The following is a 20437-nucleotide window of genomic DNA, read 5'->3' on the forward strand; positions in this document are numbered from 1 at the left end:
AGTTCAAAACTATCACTTTTTGTCCTTCTTTCTGGTGCACGAAGACGACGTTCGCCGATGCTCTGTGCTCATCTTTGCCCTCCAGTGCACACTGCTGTACACTTGCACACCGATATGCAGCCCACCAACGCCACCACTGTGTGCATTGGTATGCGTTTACCCCGCCGTCGTCGTGTGCGCGAGGATGAATGCTCATCTTCCAACAGGAGAAGGAGAAGCTGTAGACATTTTCTATGCCATGTTCACTTTTCGCGCTGCTTGCAAGTACGACATGGGAGAGGGGAAAGCTTTGATGCCATTTTCCCAAAAGGACAGTGCGTGTGGAAAAAAATGCAACACCATAGCTACACATTTAGGAGAGGGAGGATGCAAATAAATAACCCCGTCCTATTATCACAAAGGCAATAAACAACAAACTGGGCTTCCCTATCGGAGCTTTTCCACACCATTTTCTCTTTACCAAAACACGCACCGAAGACGCACACCTTTCTCCAATTGGAAAGAACCACCGTCAGTCATTTTTTGACAATTAGATATTCAATTTTAGCCTGCCCTGGTTCGTCGCAAGCCCGCCTGTGGTCGGAAAATCTCGTGGCATGCTGCCATTGTTTGTTTTGTTGTTGTTGTGTTGCCGTGCAGGCAACAAATTCACCTGTAGTGTGTGTTCCTGCACAGCACAGCCGAGCCCTCCCCTGTGCAGCCCGGTGTGTGTATGTGTGTGTGTGTGTGTGGGTAACAGTGTTAGAGAGACAGACAGAGAGAGACGAGATGCGCGCGCGCGCACACGCTCGCTCGCTGACAGTACCGTTCTTTCGTTTTCGTGTGGTTGTGTGCGTGCGTGCGTGCGTGTGTGTGTCGAGCGCTTGAGAAGAGATTTTGGCGATGGTGGCGCGTTATCAAACACCGAAGAGGAGCGTGGGCTTTTCTTCTTCCAGCAAGCAAAAGCACTGTAGCACGGGCAAGCATGTCGCCGCGCGTGTTTTCCTCTTCTTTACCCTTTGACCTGAAAAACGTACGTACGTACACGGCATCCTTTGCTTCCTTTGCTGCGGTTCTAGCGCGAGGTTAAACCCCGGGACACCTGTGTGTGCACTACTAACCTATCTTTCTGTCTTTACCGTGTCTTTCAGCCGGAGGAAACGGACAGGGCTGGACCGGCGATCGTTCCATGCATACGGTTAACGGTAAGTGAACTAATTATCTAATCAAATTGCTATTCCCGACCCCGCACACGCAAAGTCAGCTGAGATCCGCGGTGAAGGTTGCTGCTCGTTTGTTGTGTTGTCATCGAAATTTGACACTTCTCGTCCCAATTTGCATTGTGCAGCACAAGAGAACCTTTCGACTGTTCAGCTTCCGGGCTTCGTTGTATCGTTTCTCAAAGTGTGTATTTGTGTTATTCAACACACGGATCCTGCTGCTTGCACAAGCCTTCTTCAAGAACATGATTGTTTCTTGTTTCTACCCTGGAGCGCTGGAAGAACATTTCTATCGGGACTTTCCGCACACAACCTTAGGAACGTCCTTAGCAACACACGGACGGGAGCCTGCTACGATGCCCACACTTTCATTTTCTATGTCAACCGAACGTACCGGCGGCATGTAAATTCTACATTAAACATACACACACACACACACACACACACACACACAGCCACAGACACCATTCTAGGGTCCCGCAACAACAACGCCGCTGCGGAACAGCTGACATCAGGCCACCTCTTCCAAAATCTTCCGAAACACGGCAATGCAACACGTCCCACCCGGATGTGTCCGGATTCCGCGCAGCTTTCCCGGTTGTCACCTTCTTTTCCGGCTTCCTCCACACACAAACACTGTACGAAGCACCGTTGTTAGAATGGTAAAAAAACAAAACACTCGACGCGAGAAAACAGGCGCTTACGGCACCGCACACATCCGCACGCTTCGAGAGTAAGAGAGTAACTAACACACACTCTGCCTTCTTCTGCGGCGCTGTGTGATGGTGCTCGACCATGCTGCAGACAGTAATTCGCCTCGTTGCGTTGTGTGCGTGTGCTTCGGGATGGGTGGTGTGTAAATATGAAACCGGTGTTGGACAAAGGCAGAATTATTTTGCGCAAAACAAGGACTTTTTAAACGGGTGTCGGTGTGTGAACACTAAACAAGAAATCTTACTTTGTTAGAGTACAACAGAAGATGGTTTCTTCCTTTATGAAAGTTCCGTTTTGCTTCAAATCCTGGCTTACATTTATGCTGTGTCTCGTAGTACGAGCATTTTAACTGCCACCCATAGTTTAATATGACCACGTACAGGATCATCATTATCCCACAGTGTGTAGGAACGGAAGCACAGTGGGAGCGTTTCGCTTGTTTTTGAGATTTTTCGTGCATAAAGAGGTAGTGGTCTCTTTCGTTTCAAATACAGAGTGGTCTTAAATGCTTTTTTTTTTTTTTGCAACTTCATTTCACTCTTTTCGTTGTAATTCACTAAATAATGGGTAATGGTTTTCTTGACATGTCAATGCAGAATGGTAGCTTCGAACTAAAACAAAACTAAAGTTATTTGACTACTAGTAATAATTGACAAACCTATTTAATTTACTCAAACACAGTGAATTGTTATAGTAAATAGAAAAAAGTGTTTTTCTTATATGCTTTGCATTGTTAAACTAATTTTGCAACGCTTAGAAAAATGGTATGCCACACTTTTTTGACGATCTAGTCTAAAAACAGGAACAACTCGTTGATTTTATCAATCTGCCCAAGCGGCACAGATTAAGCTTAAACAACTAGAAAATCAAATATCCATAGAAAAACCATACACCATACAGACCACACAACAGTAAAAAGGGAAGGAAAAAGCTCTCAATGCGAGGAAAGCTTCACCGTGTGGCTCTCGCAGCAATAGATGACGCCACCCGCTTTTATGCTATTTTTAGAATGCATTAGTCGTCTACCGTCTGCTAAAGGAAGCCTTTTTAGATTCCTTTTAGATTGAGAGTTTGAGCCGGTTAGGGCCCGTTTAGTGGTCGTTCAGTGGATTTGTGGCACTTGGGTAAGCTTTTTACCGTGAAGGTTTAAATTGGTGATGAAGTAGTTTCACCAACGAACCGACACGGTACTTGTTTTTATAAGTGTCCCATACGAAAACATGAAATATTCACAATAAACTGCAATGCGATAAATCCAGGACTTTAGAGCACAAAAAAAATTGGGATACAAAATTTTGTGTACTAAGGAAACCTACAGCTACAGCTTAACGGCTAGGAATTTTATTATCAGTAACAAAATTCAACCAACCTTAAATCCTTGAATATACGTCCACTGAACTATTGAGCATGTAGCATGGCAGCTACCCGAAATGATGTATTTCTGACCCAACCCTCATTAAAAAAACTTTTTGCTTATTGAAAAAAATAACATTCCAATTTGTACGCTACATAATATCCATTGTTTATTCAAAACATAATAATTTTACACCAACTATCTTCATCCCAAGCAGTTCGTCAGCTTGCAGCCAACAGTGATGGCCGTTTTGACGCCTCCCCACAACTTTTTCCAGAATCCACGACCTCCCATTGCCTCGACTGCGGCGGCCTCCTCCGGGGTAAGCTCCAGCACGAGCTGGGTGTTAGCACTAGCTCCATCAGTATTGGTAGTGGAAGCAGCGGCGGCCTCCTCAGGCTGAGGCAGTGCCTGTGAGACGGCGAACACCGCGAACAGAGCGATCAGGACGAAAGCGAAGGTGAACTTCATGTTGGCTGCTTGGTTGGCTTCTTGCTTGTGACTTAATGAACAAGGACACTCCTTGTGCCTTTTATAGGAAGTACTTTCTTTGGCGTAAAGGCATTTTCGATACATTTGCAACAACTGTTTATTCAGCAGGCACTCAAATGACCTTCAAAACAGTGATCTGATCGTCTGCAGCGGTCTCCTGTTTTTGTAAACCACACGACCGATACTACGATAGCGTAGACGTAATCAAAACAACTCTTGTTTGATTGTTTCTCCAAATATTGATATTTTGCAGACCGGAAAATGTATTCGTCCTATTCCAGTATTCCACAGAAGCTGTGGAAGTTTCTATCAGTGTAAAACACTTGAACGAAGTCTTCTTCTGCTTTGATATGGTGCTACAACAACTGTATCTTTCTGACCAGCACCTGATTGTTCCAGAAAAGGGCTCTCCAAACTTTTCAGTTCATGGACCACATTGTCTTGCAAATAACGTTGTTAATGGCCATATTGATGATAGCTTTAGCTATCGAATGAACGTTTTAATATCATTTTGATGATAACATACTAACTTTATGCTTCAAAATCCGTATAGCTTTCTATTATTGAAACTTAATATCAACATTGAACCGTTGTTTAAAAAAGTCTCCATAACAAATTATTTATTTTAAAATTTATGTTGTCATCGCGTCGAGGCTCTCGAGGGCCGTAGTTTGAACAACTCGGTTTTAGTAAATTGTTCATATAATACGCCAAAGAAGTACACCCAAAGCATTTGCATCCACCAGTCGAATGATGTATGTTTGGTTAAAACATATCGGCGTTTCTCCATAAAATCATCAAACAAATCCAATCATGGGTATATTAAATTGATAACACTTAGCATAGCTGGGAGAATTTTCTTATTTGAGGAATATGACTATGATGGTATCGTTAAAACTGTGGTGATAGTGTGTACATTCTCTCATCAACTAACCCTCTCCTCTTTTAGAGTGAAAATAAAATGCGCCGGTCTCTTCTGCAATGAGCTTTAAAAGATGCACCTAGTACGTTCGCTTAGGACAACTCTGATAGGTTAATTATGATATTCGCTTAAGCGTTTTTCGTCAAGAAAAGCTGTCATAGGTCCGTTAGCATGAGTATTCCATTCAGGATTCCTAATACTTATGCGACAGGCTTCGATCGTGATCTGTCTCTAGTGGTTGCGCAGTATCTGAGTGAAACCCGAAGTTAATATGATATGCTTATTTGTCTACATGTGAAGTTCAATTCGCAGCATGACATTATCTCAATGCTTAATTGTTCAATAATTCTGAAAGATTTTACTATTTCGCATTTTCTATTGAAATGTTTTTGACTGAAATAAACAAAACACGTCTCGCTATTGCTCTAATTCTCTCAATTATACAGAAGATGTCTAGTTGACTGAGCTTTTTACTTCATTTCTTAATTGAAAGAAAAAACACTCGAATTTGTACGCTACACAATACCCATTATTTATTCAAAACATAACAATTTAACACTAACTATCCTCATCCCAAACAGTTGGTCAGCTTGCAGCCAACGGTGATGGCCGTTTTGACGCCTCCCCACAACTTTTTCCAAAATCCACGACCTCCCATTGCCTCGACTGCGGCGGCCTCCTCCGGGGTAAGCTCCAGCACGAGCTGGGTGTTAGCACTAGCTCCGTCAGTATTGGTACTGGAAGCAGCGGCGGCCTCCTCAGGCTGAGGCAGTGCCTGGGAGACGGCGAACACCGCGAACAGAGCGATCAGGACGAAGGCGAAGGTGAACTTCATGTTGGCTGCTTGGTTGGCTTCTTGCTTGTGACTTAATGAACAAGGACACTACTTGTGCCTTTTATAGGAAGTACTTTCTTTGGCGTAAAGGCATTTTCGATACATTTGCAACAACTGTTTATTCAGCAGGCACTCAAATGACCTTCAAAACAGTGATCTGATCGTCTGCAGCGGTCTCCTGTTTTTGTAAACCACACGACCGATACTACGATAGCGTAGACGTAATCAAAACAACTCTTGTTTGATTGTTTCTCCAAATATTGATATTTTGTAGACCGGAAAATGTATTCGACCAATTCCAATATTGAAGCTGTGGAAGTTTCTATTTGTGTAAAACACTTGTACGATGGCTTTTTCTGCTTTGATACGGTACTACAAGAACTGTATCCTACTGACCTGTACCTGATTGTTCTAGAAAAGGGGTATCCAAACTTTTCAGTTCACGGATAATATTGCAAATAACGTTGTTAAGGGTCATATCGACGATAGCTTTAGCTATCGAATGAACGTTTAAATCTCATTTTGATGATAAAATACTAACTTCATGCTTCAAAATCCGTATAGCTTTCTATTATTGAAGCTTAATATCAATCTATCCAAGGTATAATTGAACTGTTGTTTAAAATAGTCTTCATCTCGAATAGGGATAATGTCGTGTGCATTCTCTCATCCACTAACCCTCTTCTCTTTTAGAGTGAAAAAGGAAGTCCACGGTCTCCTCTGCAATGAGCTTTGAAAGATGCACCTAGTACGTTCGCCTAGGAAAACTCTGATAGGCTAATTATGATATTTGCATTAGCTTTTTTCTGAAGAAAATGCGCCATAGGTCCGTTATCATGAGTATTCTATCCAGGATTCTTAACACTTATGCGACAGGCTTAGATCGCTAGTTCTAGCGATGCATAAATTCTACGCGAATTCATACAACAGTACAGAGAGAAGGAGAAGGCTTTCAAAGCGAGGAGAGCTTCACCGTGTGATTATCTCACTAACAGATGGCGCTTCCAGCTTTTTTTTGCAATTTTTAGAATGCATCAGTCGTTTACCGTCTGCTAAACGAAATCTTTTTAGATTCCTTTTAGTTTGAGAGTTTGAGATTTGTTTCACTTGGGTGAGCTTTTTAACGTAAATGTTTAAATTGATGGTGAGGTAGACCGTTCGCCGGCGAACCGAAACGATACTTGCTTTTTATAAACGCCCCACACGAAAACATAAAATATTCACAATAAACTGGATTGCTATAAATCAAGAATTTCAGAGCCCAAAAATACATTTTTCAATACAAAATGTTGAACACCAACGAAACATACAGCTATCATAAACAAAATTGAAACAAACGATATTCTTCAACAAACTTCTACTGAAATGTTGAGAATATTAAGAGCTACCCGTCACATAAAATGGTTGCATGTGTGAACTGTGCTGTTGAGATCTTTCAGACATTGGAAATCGAATGTTTATATGAAGCACAACTTCCCACGTAAAATGCTTCAAATTGTTGCCTATAGAAAGTATAAGACAATCAGTAAACGTGAATATTCCATGATGAATTTCCAACACAACTCTCAATAAAGAAACTTTTTGCTTCATTTCTTGATTGAACAAAAACACACGAATTTGTACGCTACATTCTACACATTTTTTATTCAAAACATAACTTTTATAGTAACTATCTTCATCCCAAGCAGTTGGTCAGCTTGCAGCCAACGGTGATGGCCGTTTTGACGCCTCCCCACAACTTTTTCCAGAATCCACGACCTCCCATTGCCTCGACTGCGGCGGCCTCCTCCGGAGTAAGCTCCAGCACGAGCTGGGTGTTAGCACTAGCTCCATCAGTATTGGTAGTGGAAGCAGCGGCGGCCTCCTCAGGCTGAGGCAGTGCCTGGGAGACGGCGAACACCGCGAACAGAGCGATCAGGACGAAGGCGAAGGTGAACTTCATGTTGGCTGCTTGGTTGGCTTCTTGCTTGTGACTTAATGAACAAGGACACTACTTGTGCCTTTTATAGGAAGTACTTTCTTTGAGGTAAAGGCATTTTCGATACATTTGCAACAACTGTTTATTCAGCAGGCACTCAAATGGCCTTCAAAACAGTGGCCTGATCGTTTCCTGTTTTTGTAAACCACACGACCGATACTACGATAGCGTAGACGTAATCAAAACAACTCTTGCTTGATTGTTTCTCCAAATATTGATATTTTGCAGACCGGAAAATGTATTCGTCCTATTCCAGTATTCCACAGAAGCTGTGGAAGTTTCTATTTGTGTAAAACACTTGAACGAAGTCTTCTTCTGCTTTCATATGGTGCTACAACAATTGTTTCCTTCTGAACTTCACATTCCGATTGTTCTAGAAAAGGGGTCTCCAAACTTTTCAGTTTGCGGGCCACATTGCTTTGCAAATAACGTTGTTGAGGGTTATACAGCTGTTGTGGGCAGCCGTGCCGATCCCTGGACTTGCCGAGGCAGTTGTGCTGCCACAGTTCAACGTCCAGAAGGACGACAGTGTGTTGCGTACACTATCGCACTCACTAAGCGTGCGAGGCTTAGTGTGTGCCGAGCGTTGCACGATCAGAGTGTGTTAGCGAGCCGATCGAGCAGGAGCTCTCGGCAGGGGTGCTCGGTGCGGCTGGTCCGCGGCCACCGCACGTATAATTTTAAAGTGTTTGTTTATTGTGCGTCTTTATTATTTATTACCGTGATACGTTGTATAAGTGTTTATAAAATAGTAAAGTGCAGAATATAACAAAAGCTATCGAATTAACGGATAAACCTATTTTGGTAAAATGCGGCGATTTTCTGTGCAAAAAGCTACATAAACATTGTACATGTTTACCTACGCAAGTGCTCGTAGCTTTTTGCACAGAAACACTCATTTTTTACAATAAATACGTAATGTTTCATAAATATTACGCTAGAAATGCACTAAATAATTGATTTGTATACAAATAATCTCAAAATTCGTGTTTGAATTTGCAAAACGATGCGAAAGGCCTCTAAAAAAACAACTTGAGCGATTTAAAAATCAATTTGCGCTATTGAAAATAGCATCGGTGCGGTGAAACAACAACGTTTGACAGCTAAAGTGAATCTTCTGAAATTGTTTTGCTGACATTCTATTCTGACTTGTAAAACCCTGTATCCATAAAATCATCAAACAAGTCCAATCACCGGCATACCAAATTTTTAACTCTTCGCATAGCAGGAAGCATATAAATAACGTTTGCATAAATGCGTTTGCGGTAGAAAAAAACTAAGTGAGATAATTTTTTCTATGAACATCATATTACAGGCATTTTTTTGCATTTTTCCAAAAATAAATCTACGACCTTGCAAGCTGCCTATCGTCAGTTGTCCGGAATTTTCGCCGTGTCGGACAATAACATGCATGCAGTCATGCTTTTAGGTGTATCTTCGATTTTTATCAATCCCTGCTTAGTTCTCGTTACGAATTTGTTCGAGTAGAGCTTTTGGATCATGTTTGTCTACAAAAATTTGACGAGACACAGCTATAGAATATTGAACCGGTTTGCTGGCTAGGGTGTCATATAAAAATTCGCTTAAAAAGATTGCATTGAGTTTTAGTGCCATTGTTTGCCGCTGCGAAGTGCCAGTGAACGCGAGGTCTGCGTATTGATATTTTTTTCATGTTTCACGTACTATTTCACTGTTTGGCCAGTTGCATCGATCTCCCAAACAATGCGAAGGACACTGCTTGTGCCTTTTATAGGAAGTACTTTCTTGGACGTAAAGGCGCTTTCGATACATTCGCATCAACCGTTTATTCAGCAGGCACGCGAATTGTATTTAAAACAACGGTATAATCGTTTGCAGCGGTCTACTCTGTTTTGTAAAATACTCTACCGATACTATGATACCTCAGACGTAATCAGAACATATTTATTATATCTACAAATATTGATATTTTGTAGACCGGAAAATGTAGTAACCCAATTTCAATATTGCAGCTGTGGCAATATACATCTTTGTAAAACACTTGGAGGAAATCTTCTTATTCTTTGATGTATACTAGATGTTATACGAGGAATAAGCGTGTGTGAATCTTATCTCGAATTGGTTCCACCCGATCAATCCACCAAGATAGCTACACATTTCAGCTTCACTTGCTGAACTGCCTACATGATGAACCATTAGCTCCTTCTGACCTTCATAATTCTAGAAGGTTCTTGGAGATAAATTAGATTATGTATAGAGTATGCCACTCAAATGCATACAGAGCTTTTGGAACTCCCACTCCGGCTTGAGCATGAGTATTTAATACTTATTGGTGTACTCTTGGCTGGGTTATCAGTCCTGCATATGGGGTCTTGGTTCACGAGGTGTTTGAACCCGTGACGGGCATGTTGTTAGCTCGTACATATTTATAACTGTATCACAGGACCCGTCCAAGGCGGTGTGATAGTCATAACAGAAATCACTTCGGCTGCTGGCTCATTCCTATGAGCTTAGATTGGACAAGATAAATTAAATTTCTTATTTGGCATTTAAAATTATAACGACTTTGATCTGTTCGATGTGTGGCGCAACCAACCAATCGACTGGAAAGCGATCGGTCGGTAATATTTACTTCAGCCAAACACGTTTATTTCCGTTTATGCTTCACTTCAAACAGCGCTTGAGACGATCGTGTGCGCCTAAGAGTATGCAATTTGCGACACAATGTTTAACACAGTTATCTAATGCTCAGCAATTTCAGAAAGTTAATAAAAGCTATGAATAAAGCTACTACACACGTCCTCTAGCAGACGAACCACTTGTACCATATACGTTTCCCAGCTATGCCAACAACACACGTGATATAAACCGTCAATTGGGTAATAGATTAAATGGAAGGATGTTTAGGACACATAAAGTCTGAAGTCAAAAGATAATCCAGCAGCCAACATGAAGTTTCACTTTCGCCTTCGTCCTGTTCGCGGTGTTCATCGTACCAGAGACACGGCCACAACCTGAGGATGCCGCCGCTGCGCTGCGAACGTCTTCTTCTTATTCTTTTTGGCTCAACAACCGTTGTCGGTCAAGGCCTACCTGTACCACTTATGGGCTTGACTTTCAGTCAAGATTAGTCAGTCCTACGTATGGGGACACGGTCTATTTGGAGCTTGAACCCATGACGGGCATGTTGTTAAGTCATACGAGTTGACGACTGTACCATGAGACCTGGTAACGGAGGAGGGGAGAGGGGGAGGAAGAGGGAAGGGAAGCGAGGGATAGAGCCTGGGTGAGAAGGTGAGGAATGGTCAAGGAGCGATAAAGCAAATTGACCATCTACGCCAGAGAACGGAACTACGGAAGGAATCTGAAGCTGCTGATGATGAGAAATAAATTTCTATTCCGAACAATTTGCTTTTTCTAATCACGAACCTTATCACTGCCATGCCCTTCTAGCGATGATTAGCTATTTGGCTACATCGTTACATCATGGCTCCTTATTGAAGGGAAGAAATCTTCCATGAGGGTTTTGCTTCGCTTTAAACTACAGTTCGTAGTAGAAATGCAGATTGCATATCTGCAGGCGGATAGATGCTAGAAATTCAACAGCAGTCGTCTTACGCATATTTTTCTTTATTTTAACCTTAATTAGTGATTCCGAAATGGAGTTCAGATTTTTGGGACCTCCGCTACTAGTCCTCCACTACTAATAGGGGTGGAGCAAAGGGCGATTAAGCAGCAGCAAAGCATGACCGATCTTGTTGGTCGTATCGAATGCCTCAATCGAATCAACAGTAGTACAAACAATTGACAAATAGAGTGCGCTAACGTCGCATAAATGTATTGTCAGAAAAAGACAGTGATATGTGAAACAAAGAAGCAACAGTCGACGCTATATAAAATGCATATTATTTATTTGGCTATGTAGCATTAGTACCTTTATTATTTGATGAAAATATAAAACGTCTGTGCTTCTGGAACGATTGTATTTCCGCAATGTGTTTACCAGCTGAGCTGAGTTAAGAGCCAATCAAATAACAGATTGAGCGGAGCTATAAATAGTGGAAGAATATGTAATAATATGTCCCAGTCTAGAATTTAGACCCCAGCCATCTGAAAGTGATTGGGTTTCTTATGGTAAGTTATAAACAAAAACACAAATTTGGAGAATTCAGTCCATTTAAGATCCTCCTTTAAAGACTGCACCACACTGCAACGTCTCAGCACGTCGATACGTCGATTCTGATCCACACATCGTGGATCGATTGTGTCAAAGAAGTAGAATGCTCTCGAAACAACAGGTTTGTTTCCTGAGTAAAGATGGACGCTTGGGCTAGGCTGCATGTGTCGCGTAATATTCAAAGTACACATGCATGTGCTTTTGAAGGCCAAAATGACTGAGGCAAATAACAACCAGAGCTTCCTTTGCTGGCAGCGGTAAAAAATTGGATGACCAGAATCCGCCAACGTGTTTTATTTGTACAACTGTGGCTATCCTTCCGTGACAATATTTTGCTGAAGATCTACGCTACACGTTCACTAGCAGACGAACCATTTCCGCAACATTCGTTTTCGTGAAGATGGGATTCAGCTGTGCTAACAACATACGAGCAAGATGATCTGAGCATTGAGTATTATATAAAAGGCAGAAGAATATCTCCAAAGCATTACGTCTAAATCCAGAAGCCAACCAAGCAGCCAACATGAAGTTCGCATTTGCCTTCGTCCTGATCGCTCTGTTCGCGGTGTTCGCCGTCTCCCAGGCACTGCCCCAGCCTGAGGAGGCCGCCGCTTCCAACAACGATGGAGCCAGCGCCAATACCAAGATCGTGCTGGAGCTTACCCCGGAGGAGGCCGCCGCAATCGAGGCAATGGGAGGTCGTGGATTCTGGTCAAAATTGTGGAGTGGCGTCAAAACGGCCATCACTGTTGGTTGTCAGCTGACCAACTGTATGGGATGAAGATAGTTAGTGTTAATTTACTATTTTTAACAAATAAAGTGCAGTACGTAGCATACATTTGATTGTTGTTTTCTTTTTTGAATGAACGAAACAAGTTAAGTCAGCTAATTTTCATCTAGAGCAGATGTTGGAGCCTAAAGTTAGGCTCAAATCAAATGCATCTAGGAGTCTCCAAACTACGGTCCACGATGACTTTGTAAAGATTAAATTCATTATTTAATGCAGTGCAGCCTAGCAGCCAACATGAATATTGCCTTAGAATTCGTCCTAATCTATTCGCGATTGCCATCTTCCAGGCTCTGCCCGAAAATGGTCCCTATTTTCACACAGCTGGTGTCTTCGGCTTTCCCAATGTGCTGTCCTTTACGTAGAGCCCCTACTTTTCCTCCCTGATCCTAAAGTCCATGAAACATAGCTTGAAACATAGCGTTATAAGTCCTACATAGCTTTCTTGCAATTACGATTCACTTTTCACTCATCACAGTTCTGGAGCTATATATCTCTTCCCTTCGTAACGATCAGCGTGTACCCAGCACTATGTCTCATGGTTCGTCAACTGCATGTTCTGAACAAGAGATATGTGCACTCCTGGCCCAGATGGCATACCAGCAATGATCCTTAAGAAGTGCACCAACGCTCTTGCTCCCATAATGACATTCATTTTCCACCTCTCCTTTCAACATGAATGTTTTCCTGCTTTATGGAAAACATGCTGGCTACGTCCTATTTTTAAAAAAAGTCAGTAAACCTGAAGTTGGCAACTATTGTGGTATTTCCCTACCTCCCGCTAGTGGATTGGAAATCGTCGTTCATTCTGAGCTTTTGTTTCTATCGAAACGGTATATAACGTTTAATCAGCATGGATTTATGCCAAAACGTTCCACTACCTCTAGCCTTATGTCGTTCATATCCAAATTGTTGCCGTATGTGGATACAGGGTACCAAGTTGATACAGTGTATAAAGATATCAAATCTCCTTTTGATACAGTATCTCTAAATTAAGCATATAAACGACTTTCGTTCACTGGATTGGGTTTTACCTCTCTAACAGAAATCTTCATGTAAAGTACGGTTCATCCTTTTATTTACCGATATTTACCGAACTCCTCTGGTGTCCCTCAAGGAACACCCTTCCCCCTCCCCTCCCTTCCTGGTGTGCGTCAAACTTTTTAGAACTCTGTTCTAGTAAATGTAGCGTCATCTCTTTTTGTCGTCGTCATTCCCCTCTTATTCACAATTATGTTCTTAATAAAACTGTGATCAACAGGGTGTCATGTGTTCGCGATTTAGGTGTTACGTTAGACGAAAGGCTATCATTCGATAGTCATCTGGAATTGGTCTTCGGAAAAGCTTATTCAAACCTTGGCCTCATTTTTCGCAGGACTTCAGCCTTCACCGACTTGAGGTGCCTTAAGGCATTGTATTGTTCCCTAGTGCGCCCTGTTGTTGACTATGCTTCTGTTGTCTTCTGTACTAACAGGGCAGGTTGGAATAACAAACTCGAAGGTGTGCAAAAGCGTTTCACTAGGTGCTTATACCGTCGCCTCTTTGGAAATTCCACCACCACATTACCGTTATACAGTGATCGTTGCATATTATTCAATCTTGACACGCTCGAATTTTAATTTCTAAACTATGTTTCAGCTTTATGTTATACAGTCTATTTATTTTTCTCTTCTATTCTTTCTATGTTCTTAACTTTTTCTTTTTTTCTTTTTAAAATATGTATTTCTTATCCGCTGCTTATTTCGCTTTCACTATGGTTTTTCATGCTGTTACTCCTTTTCTACTTCCCCTTAGTTTAGTTTAGTTACAATTAGTTTAGTACCAATAGGGCCAGCTAGGTTTTAAGCAATGTATGTTCAACCCCAGAGGCAGAAATATTGAATGTAATAAATGAAATGAACTGAAATGAAATGTGTACTTAGCCATCTGAGAGTGATCTGTTTTCTCATGGTAGCAATTTTGGAGTATCTCAGTCCATTTAAGATCCTTCTTTAAAGACTGCACCACACTGTAACGTCTCAGCACTGTTCATTAGAGTGACTTTAAATATTAATTCAAAACCCATTTCTCAAACTGACTTTTTTTGTTTGATTAGTTTGGCCAAAGCGATACTGTTATGAGAAATATAATTTGCCATCGTCAGTGCACAGATACGTCGATTCTGATCGACGAATCGAGCCACAGATCGTGGATCGTTTGTGTCAAAGAAGTAGAATGCTCTCGAAACAACTGGTTTGTTTCCTGAGTAAAGATGGACGCTTGGGTTAGGCTGCATGTATCGCATAATATTCAAAGTACACATGCATGTGCTTTTGAAGGCCAAAATGACTGAGGCAAATAACAACCAGAGCTTCCTTTGCTGGCAGCGATAAAAAATTGGATGACCAGAATCCGCCAACGTGTTTTATTTGTACAACTGTGGCTATCCTTCCGGGACAATATTTTGCTGAAGATCTACGCTACACGTTCACTAGCAGACGAACCATTTCCGCAACATTCGTTTTCGTGAAGATGGTATTCAGCTGTGCTAACAACATACGAGCAAGATGATCTGAGCATTGAGTATTATATAAAAGGCAGAAGAATATCTCCAAAGCATTACGTCTAAATCCAGAAGCCAACCAAGCAGCCAACATGAAGTTCGCATTTGCCTTCGTCCTGATCGCTTTGTTCGCGGTGTTCGCCGTTTCCCAGGCACTGCCCCAGCCTGAGGAGGCCGCCGCTTCCAGCAACGATGGAGCCAGCGCCAATACCAAGATCGTGCTGGAGCTTACCCCGGAGGAGGCCGCCGCAATCGAGGCAATGGGAGGTCGTGGATTCTGGTCAAAATTGTGGAGTGGCGTCAAAACGGCCATCACTGTTGGTTGTCAGCTGACCAACTGTATGGGATGAAGATAGTTAGTGTTAATTTACTATTTTTAACAAATAAAGTGCAGTACGTAGCATACATTTGATTGTTGTTTTCTTTTTTGAATGAACGAAACAAGTTAAGTCAGCTAATTTTCATCTAGAGCAGATGTTGGAGCCTAAAGTTAGGCTCAAATCAAATGCATCTAGGAGTCTCCAAACTACGGTCCACGATGACTTTGTAAAGATTAAATTCATTATTTAATGCAGTGCAGCCTAGCAGCCAACATGAATATTGCCTTAGAATTCGTCCTAATCTATTCGCGATTGCCATCTTCCAGGCTCTGCCCGAAAATGGTCCCTATTTTCACACAGCTGGTGTCTTCGGCTTTCCCAATGTGCTGTCCTTTACGTAGAGCCCCTACTTTTCCTCCCTGATCCTAAAATCCATGAAACATAGCTTGAAACATAGCGTTATAAGTCCTACATAGCTTTCTTGCAATTACGATTCACTTTTCACTCATCACAGTTCTGGAGCTATATATCTCTTCCCTTCGTAACGATCAGCGTGTACCCAGCACTATGTCTCATGGTTCGTCAACTGCATGTTCTGAACAAGAGATATGTGCACTCCTGGCCCAGATGGCATACCAGCAATGATCCTTAAGAAGTGCACCAACGCTCTTGCTCCCATAATGACATTCATTTTCCACCTCTCCTTTCAACATGAATGTTTTCCTGCTTTATGGAAAACATGCTGGCTACGTCCTATTTTTAAAAAAAGTCAGTAAACCTGAAGTTGGCAACTATTGTGGTATTTCCCTACCTCCCGCTAGTGGATTGGAAATCGTCGTTCATTCTGAGCTTTTGTTTCTATCGAAACGGTATATAACGTTTAATCAGCATGGATTTATGCCAAAACGTTCCACTACCTCTAGCCTTATGTCGTTCATATCCAAATTGTTGCCGTATGTGGATACAGGGTACCAAGTTGATACAGTGTATAAAGATATCAAATCTCCTTTTGATACAGTATCTCTAAATTAAGCATATAAACGACTTTCGTTCACTGGATTGGGTTTTACCTCTCTAACAGAAATCTTCATGTAAAGTACGGTTCATCCTTTTATTTACCGATATTTACCGAACTCCTCTGGTGTCCCTCAAGGAACACCCTTCCCCCTCCCCTCCCTTCCTGGTGTGCGTCAAACTTTTTAGAACTCTGTTCTAGTAAATGTAGCGTCATCTCTTTTTGTCGTCGTCATTCCCCTCTTATTCACAATTATGTTCTTAATAAAACTGTGATCAACAGGGTGTCATGTGTTCGCGATTTAGGTGTTACGTTAGACGAAAGGCTATCATTCGATAGTCATCTGGAATTGGTCTTCGGAAAAGCTTATTCAAACCTTGGCCTCATTTTTCGCAGGACTTCAGCCTTCACCGACTTGAGGTGCCTTAAGGCATTGTATTGTTCCCTAGTGCGCCCTGTTGTTGACTATGCTTCTGTTGTCTTCTGTACTAACAGGGCAGGTTGGAATAACAAACTCGAAGGTGTGCAAAAGCGTTTCACTAGGTGCTTATACCGTCGCCTCTTTGGAAATTCCACCACCACATTACCGTTATACAGTGATCGTTGCATATTATTCAATCTTGACACGCTCGAATTTTAATTTCTAAACTATGTTTCAGCTTTATGTTATACAGTCTATTTATTTTTCTCTTCTATTCTTTCTATGTTCTTAACTTTTTCTTTTTTTCTTTTTAAAATATGTATTTAAATTTTGTATGTAAATAAATAAATAAATAAATAAATAAATTTCTTATCCGCTGCTTATTTCGCTTTCACTATGGTTTTTCATGCTGTTACTCCTTTTCTACTTCCCCTTAGTTTAGTTTAGTTACAATTAGTTTAGTACCAATAGGGCCAGCTAGGTTTTAAGCAATGTATGTTCAACCCCAGAGGCAGAAATATTGAATGTAATAAATGAAATGAACTGAAATGAAATGTGTACTTAGCCATCTGAGAGTGATCTGTTTTCTCATGGTAGCAATTTTGGAGTATCTCAGTCCATTTAAGATCCTTCTTTAAAGACTGCACCACACTGTAACGTCTCAGCACTGTTCATTAGAGTGACTTTAAATATTAATTCAAAACCCATTTCTCAAACTGACTTTTTTTGTTTGATTAGTTTGGCCAAAGCGATACTGTTATGAGAAATATAATTTGCCATCGTCAGTGCACAGATACGTCGATTCTGATCGACGAATCGAGCCACAGATCGTGGATCGTTTGTGTCAAAGAAGTAGAATGCTCTCGAAACAACTGGTTTGTTTCCTGAGTAAAGATGGACGCTTGGGTTAGGCTGCATGTATCGCATAATATTCAAAGTACACATGCATGTGCTTTTGAAGGCCAAAATGACTGAGGCAAATAACAACCAGAGCTTCCTTTGCTGGCAGCGATAAAAAATTGGATGACCAGAATCCGCCAACGTGTTTTATTTGTACAACTGTGGCTATCCTTCCGGGACAATATTTTGCTGAAGATCTACGCTACACGTTCACTAGCAGACGAACCATTTCCGCAACATTCGTTTTCGTGAAGATGGTATTCAGCTGTGCTAACAACATACGAGCAAGATGATCTGAGCATTGAGTATTATATAAAAGGCAGAAGAATATCTCCAAAGCATTACGTCTAAATCCAGAAGCCAACCAAGCAGCCAACATGAAGTTCGCATTTGCCTTCGTCCTGATCGCTTTGTTCGCGGTGTTCGCCGTTTCCCAGGCACTGCCCCAGCCTGAGGAGGCCGCCGCTTCCAGCAACGATGGAGCCAGCGCCAATACCAAGATCGTGCTGGAGCTTACCCCGGAGGAGGCCGCCGCAATCGAGGCAATGGGAGGTCGTGGATTCTGGTCAAAATTGTGGAGTGGCGTCAAAACGGCCATCACTGTTGGTTGTCAGCTGACCAACTGTATGGGATGAAGATAGTTAGTGTTAATTTACTATTTTTAACAAATAAAGTGCAGTACGTAGCATACATTTGATTGTTGTTTTCTTTTTTGAATGAACGAAACAAGTTAAGTCAGCTAATTTTCATCTAGAGCAGATGTTGGAGCCTAAAGTTAGGCTCAAATCAAATGCATCTAGGAGTCTCCAAACTACGGTCCACGATGACTTTGTAAAGATTAAATTCATTATTTAATGCAGTGCAGCCTAGCAGCCAACATGAATATTGCCTTAGAATTCGTCCTAATCTATTCGCGATTGCCATCTTCCAGGCTCTGCCCGAAAATGGTCCCTATTTTCACACAGCTGGTGTCTTCGGCTTTCCCAATGTGCTGTCCTTTACGTAGAGCCCCTACTTTTCCTCCCTGATCCTAAAATCCATGAAACATAGCTTGAAACATAGCGTTATAAGTCCTACATAGCTTTCTTGCAATTACGATTCACTTTTCACTCATCACAGTTCTGGAGCTATATATCTCTTCCCTTCGTAACGATCAGCGTGTACCCAGCACTATGTCTCATGGTTCGTCAACTGCATGTTCTGAACAAGAGATATGTGCACTCCTGGCCCAGATGGCATACCAGCAATGATCCTTAAGAAGTGCACCAACGCTCTTGCTCCCATAATGACATTCATTTTCCACCTCTCCTTTCAACATGAATGTTTTCCTGCTTTATGGAAAACATGCTGGCTACGTCCTATTTTTAAAAAAAGTCAGTAAACCTGAAGTTGGCAACTATTGTGGTATTTCCCTACCTCCCGCTAGTGGATTGGAAATCGTCGTTCATTCTGAGCTTTTGTTTCTATCGAAACGGTATATAACGTTTAATCAGCATGGATTTATGCCAAAACGTTCCACTACCTCTAGCCTTATGTCGTTCATATCCAAATTGTTGCCGTATGTGGATACAGGGTACCAAGTTGATACAGTGTATAAAGATATCAAATCTCCTTTTGATACAGTATCTCTAAATTAAGCATATAAACGACTTTCGTTCACTGGATTGGGTTTTACCTCTCTAACAGAAATCTTCATGTAAAGTACGGTTCATCCTTTTATTTACCGATATTTACCGAACTCCTCTGGTGTCCCTCAAGGAACACCCTTCCCCCTCCCCTCCCTTCCTGGTGTGCGTCAAACTTTTTAGAACTCTGTTCTAGTAAATGTAGCGTCATCTCTTTTTGTCGTCGTCATTCCCCTCTTATTCACAATTATGTTCTTAATAAAACTGTGATCAACAGGGTGTCATGTGTTCGCGATTTAGGTGTTACGTTAGACGAAAGGCTATCATTCGATAGTCATCTGGAATTGGTCTTCGGAAAAGCTTATTCAAACCTTGGCCTCATTTTTCGCAGGACTTCAGCCTTCACCGACTTGAGGTGCCTTAAGGCATTGTATTGTTCCCTAGTGCGCCCTGTTGTTGACTATGCTTCTGTTGTCTTCTGTACTAACAGGGCAGGTTGGAATAACAAACTCGAAGGTGTGCAAAAGCGTTTCACTAGGTGCTTATACCGTCGCCTCTTTGGAAATTCCACCACCACATTACCGTTATACAGTGATCGTTGCATATTATTCAATCTTGACATGCTCGAATCTAGGCGAACTAAAGCATGTGTGTCATTTATCAGCAATTTGTTACGAGGGAATGTAGATGCTCCAGACTTGCTTTGCCAACTTAGTTGGTATGTTCCTGCCAGGTGTTCGGACTCCTCTTGCTGTACCTGCGGACTGCTCTTGCTCTTGCTCTTGAGAAATCGGACTGCTCTTGCTATACCTTTCCGCTATACATCTTTTGGCACTAACGACCCGTGGCTACTTTGTTTGCGTCAATTCAATGAACGTTACCGTGATTTTAATTTCTAAACTATGTTCCAGTTTTATGTTATACAGTCTAATTATTTTTCTCTTCTATTTTTTCTATTTTCTTAACTTTTCTTTTTTTCTTTTTAAAATATGTTCTTCTTATCCGCTGCTTATTTCGCTTTCACTATGGTTTTTCATGCTGTTACATCCTTTTCTACTTCCCCTTAGTTTAGTTTAGTTCCAATTAGTTTAGTACCAATAGGGCCAGGGCTAGGTTTTAAGCAATGTATGTTCAACCCCAGAGGCAGACCTATTGAATGTAATAAATGAAATGAACT

At 41.6% G+C, this 20437-nt stretch overlaps 7 protein-coding genes across 10 annotated transcripts in view; 3 read left to right on the forward strand and 4 right to left on the reverse strand.

The window, feature by feature from the left end:
- The window catches only part of LOC120953590 (supervillin), a 178401-nt gene that overhangs the window by 100373 nt on the left and 57591 nt on the right, over positions 1-20437 (reverse strand). The gene's annotated exons all lie outside the window — the stretch shown is intronic.
- LOC120953597 (uncharacterized) lies at positions 3411-3789 on the reverse strand. Its single transcript, XM_040373714.2, has one exon. It carries the CDS (start codon positions 3736-3738, stop codon positions 3472-3474), a length of 267 nt encoding a protein of 88 aa, XP_040229648.1. The 5' UTR covers positions 3739-3789; the 3' UTR covers positions 3411-3471.
- On the reverse strand, positions 5189-5563 carry LOC120953596 (uncharacterized). Its single transcript, XM_040373713.2, has one exon. It carries the CDS (start codon positions 5514-5516, stop codon positions 5250-5252), a length of 267 nt encoding a protein of 88 aa, XP_040229647.2. The 5' UTR covers positions 5517-5563; the 3' UTR covers positions 5189-5249.
- Positions 7133-7505, reverse strand: LOC120953594 (uncharacterized). Its single transcript, XM_040373711.2, has one exon. It carries the CDS (start codon positions 7456-7458, stop codon positions 7192-7194), a length of 267 nt encoding a protein of 88 aa, XP_040229645.2. The 5' UTR covers positions 7459-7505; the 3' UTR covers positions 7133-7191.
- Positions 12112-12446, forward strand: LOC125906703 (uncharacterized). Its single transcript, XM_049606682.1, has one exon. The coding sequence runs from the start codon at positions 12174-12176 to the stop codon at positions 12429-12431; it is 258 nt and encodes an 85-aa protein (XP_049462639.1). The 5' UTR covers positions 12112-12173; the 3' UTR covers positions 12432-12446.
- LOC125906702 (uncharacterized) lies at positions 14980-15344 on the forward strand. The gene has a single exon (XM_049606681.1). The coding sequence runs from the start codon at positions 15072-15074 to the stop codon at positions 15327-15329; it is 258 nt and encodes an 85-aa protein (XP_049462638.1). The 5' UTR covers positions 14980-15071; the 3' UTR covers positions 15330-15344.
- LOC120953599 (uncharacterized) lies at positions 17909-18285 on the forward strand. Its single transcript, XM_040373716.2, has one exon. The coding sequence runs from the start codon at positions 18013-18015 to the stop codon at positions 18268-18270; it is 258 nt and encodes an 85-aa protein (XP_040229650.2). The 5' UTR covers positions 17909-18012; the 3' UTR covers positions 18271-18285.

This window comes from Anopheles coluzzii, chromosome 2, assembly GCF_943734685.1.
Source record: "Anopheles coluzzii chromosome 2, AcolN3, whole genome shotgun sequence".
Lineage (NCBI taxonomy): Eukaryota > Metazoa > Arthropoda > Insecta > Diptera > Culicidae > Anopheles > Anopheles coluzzii.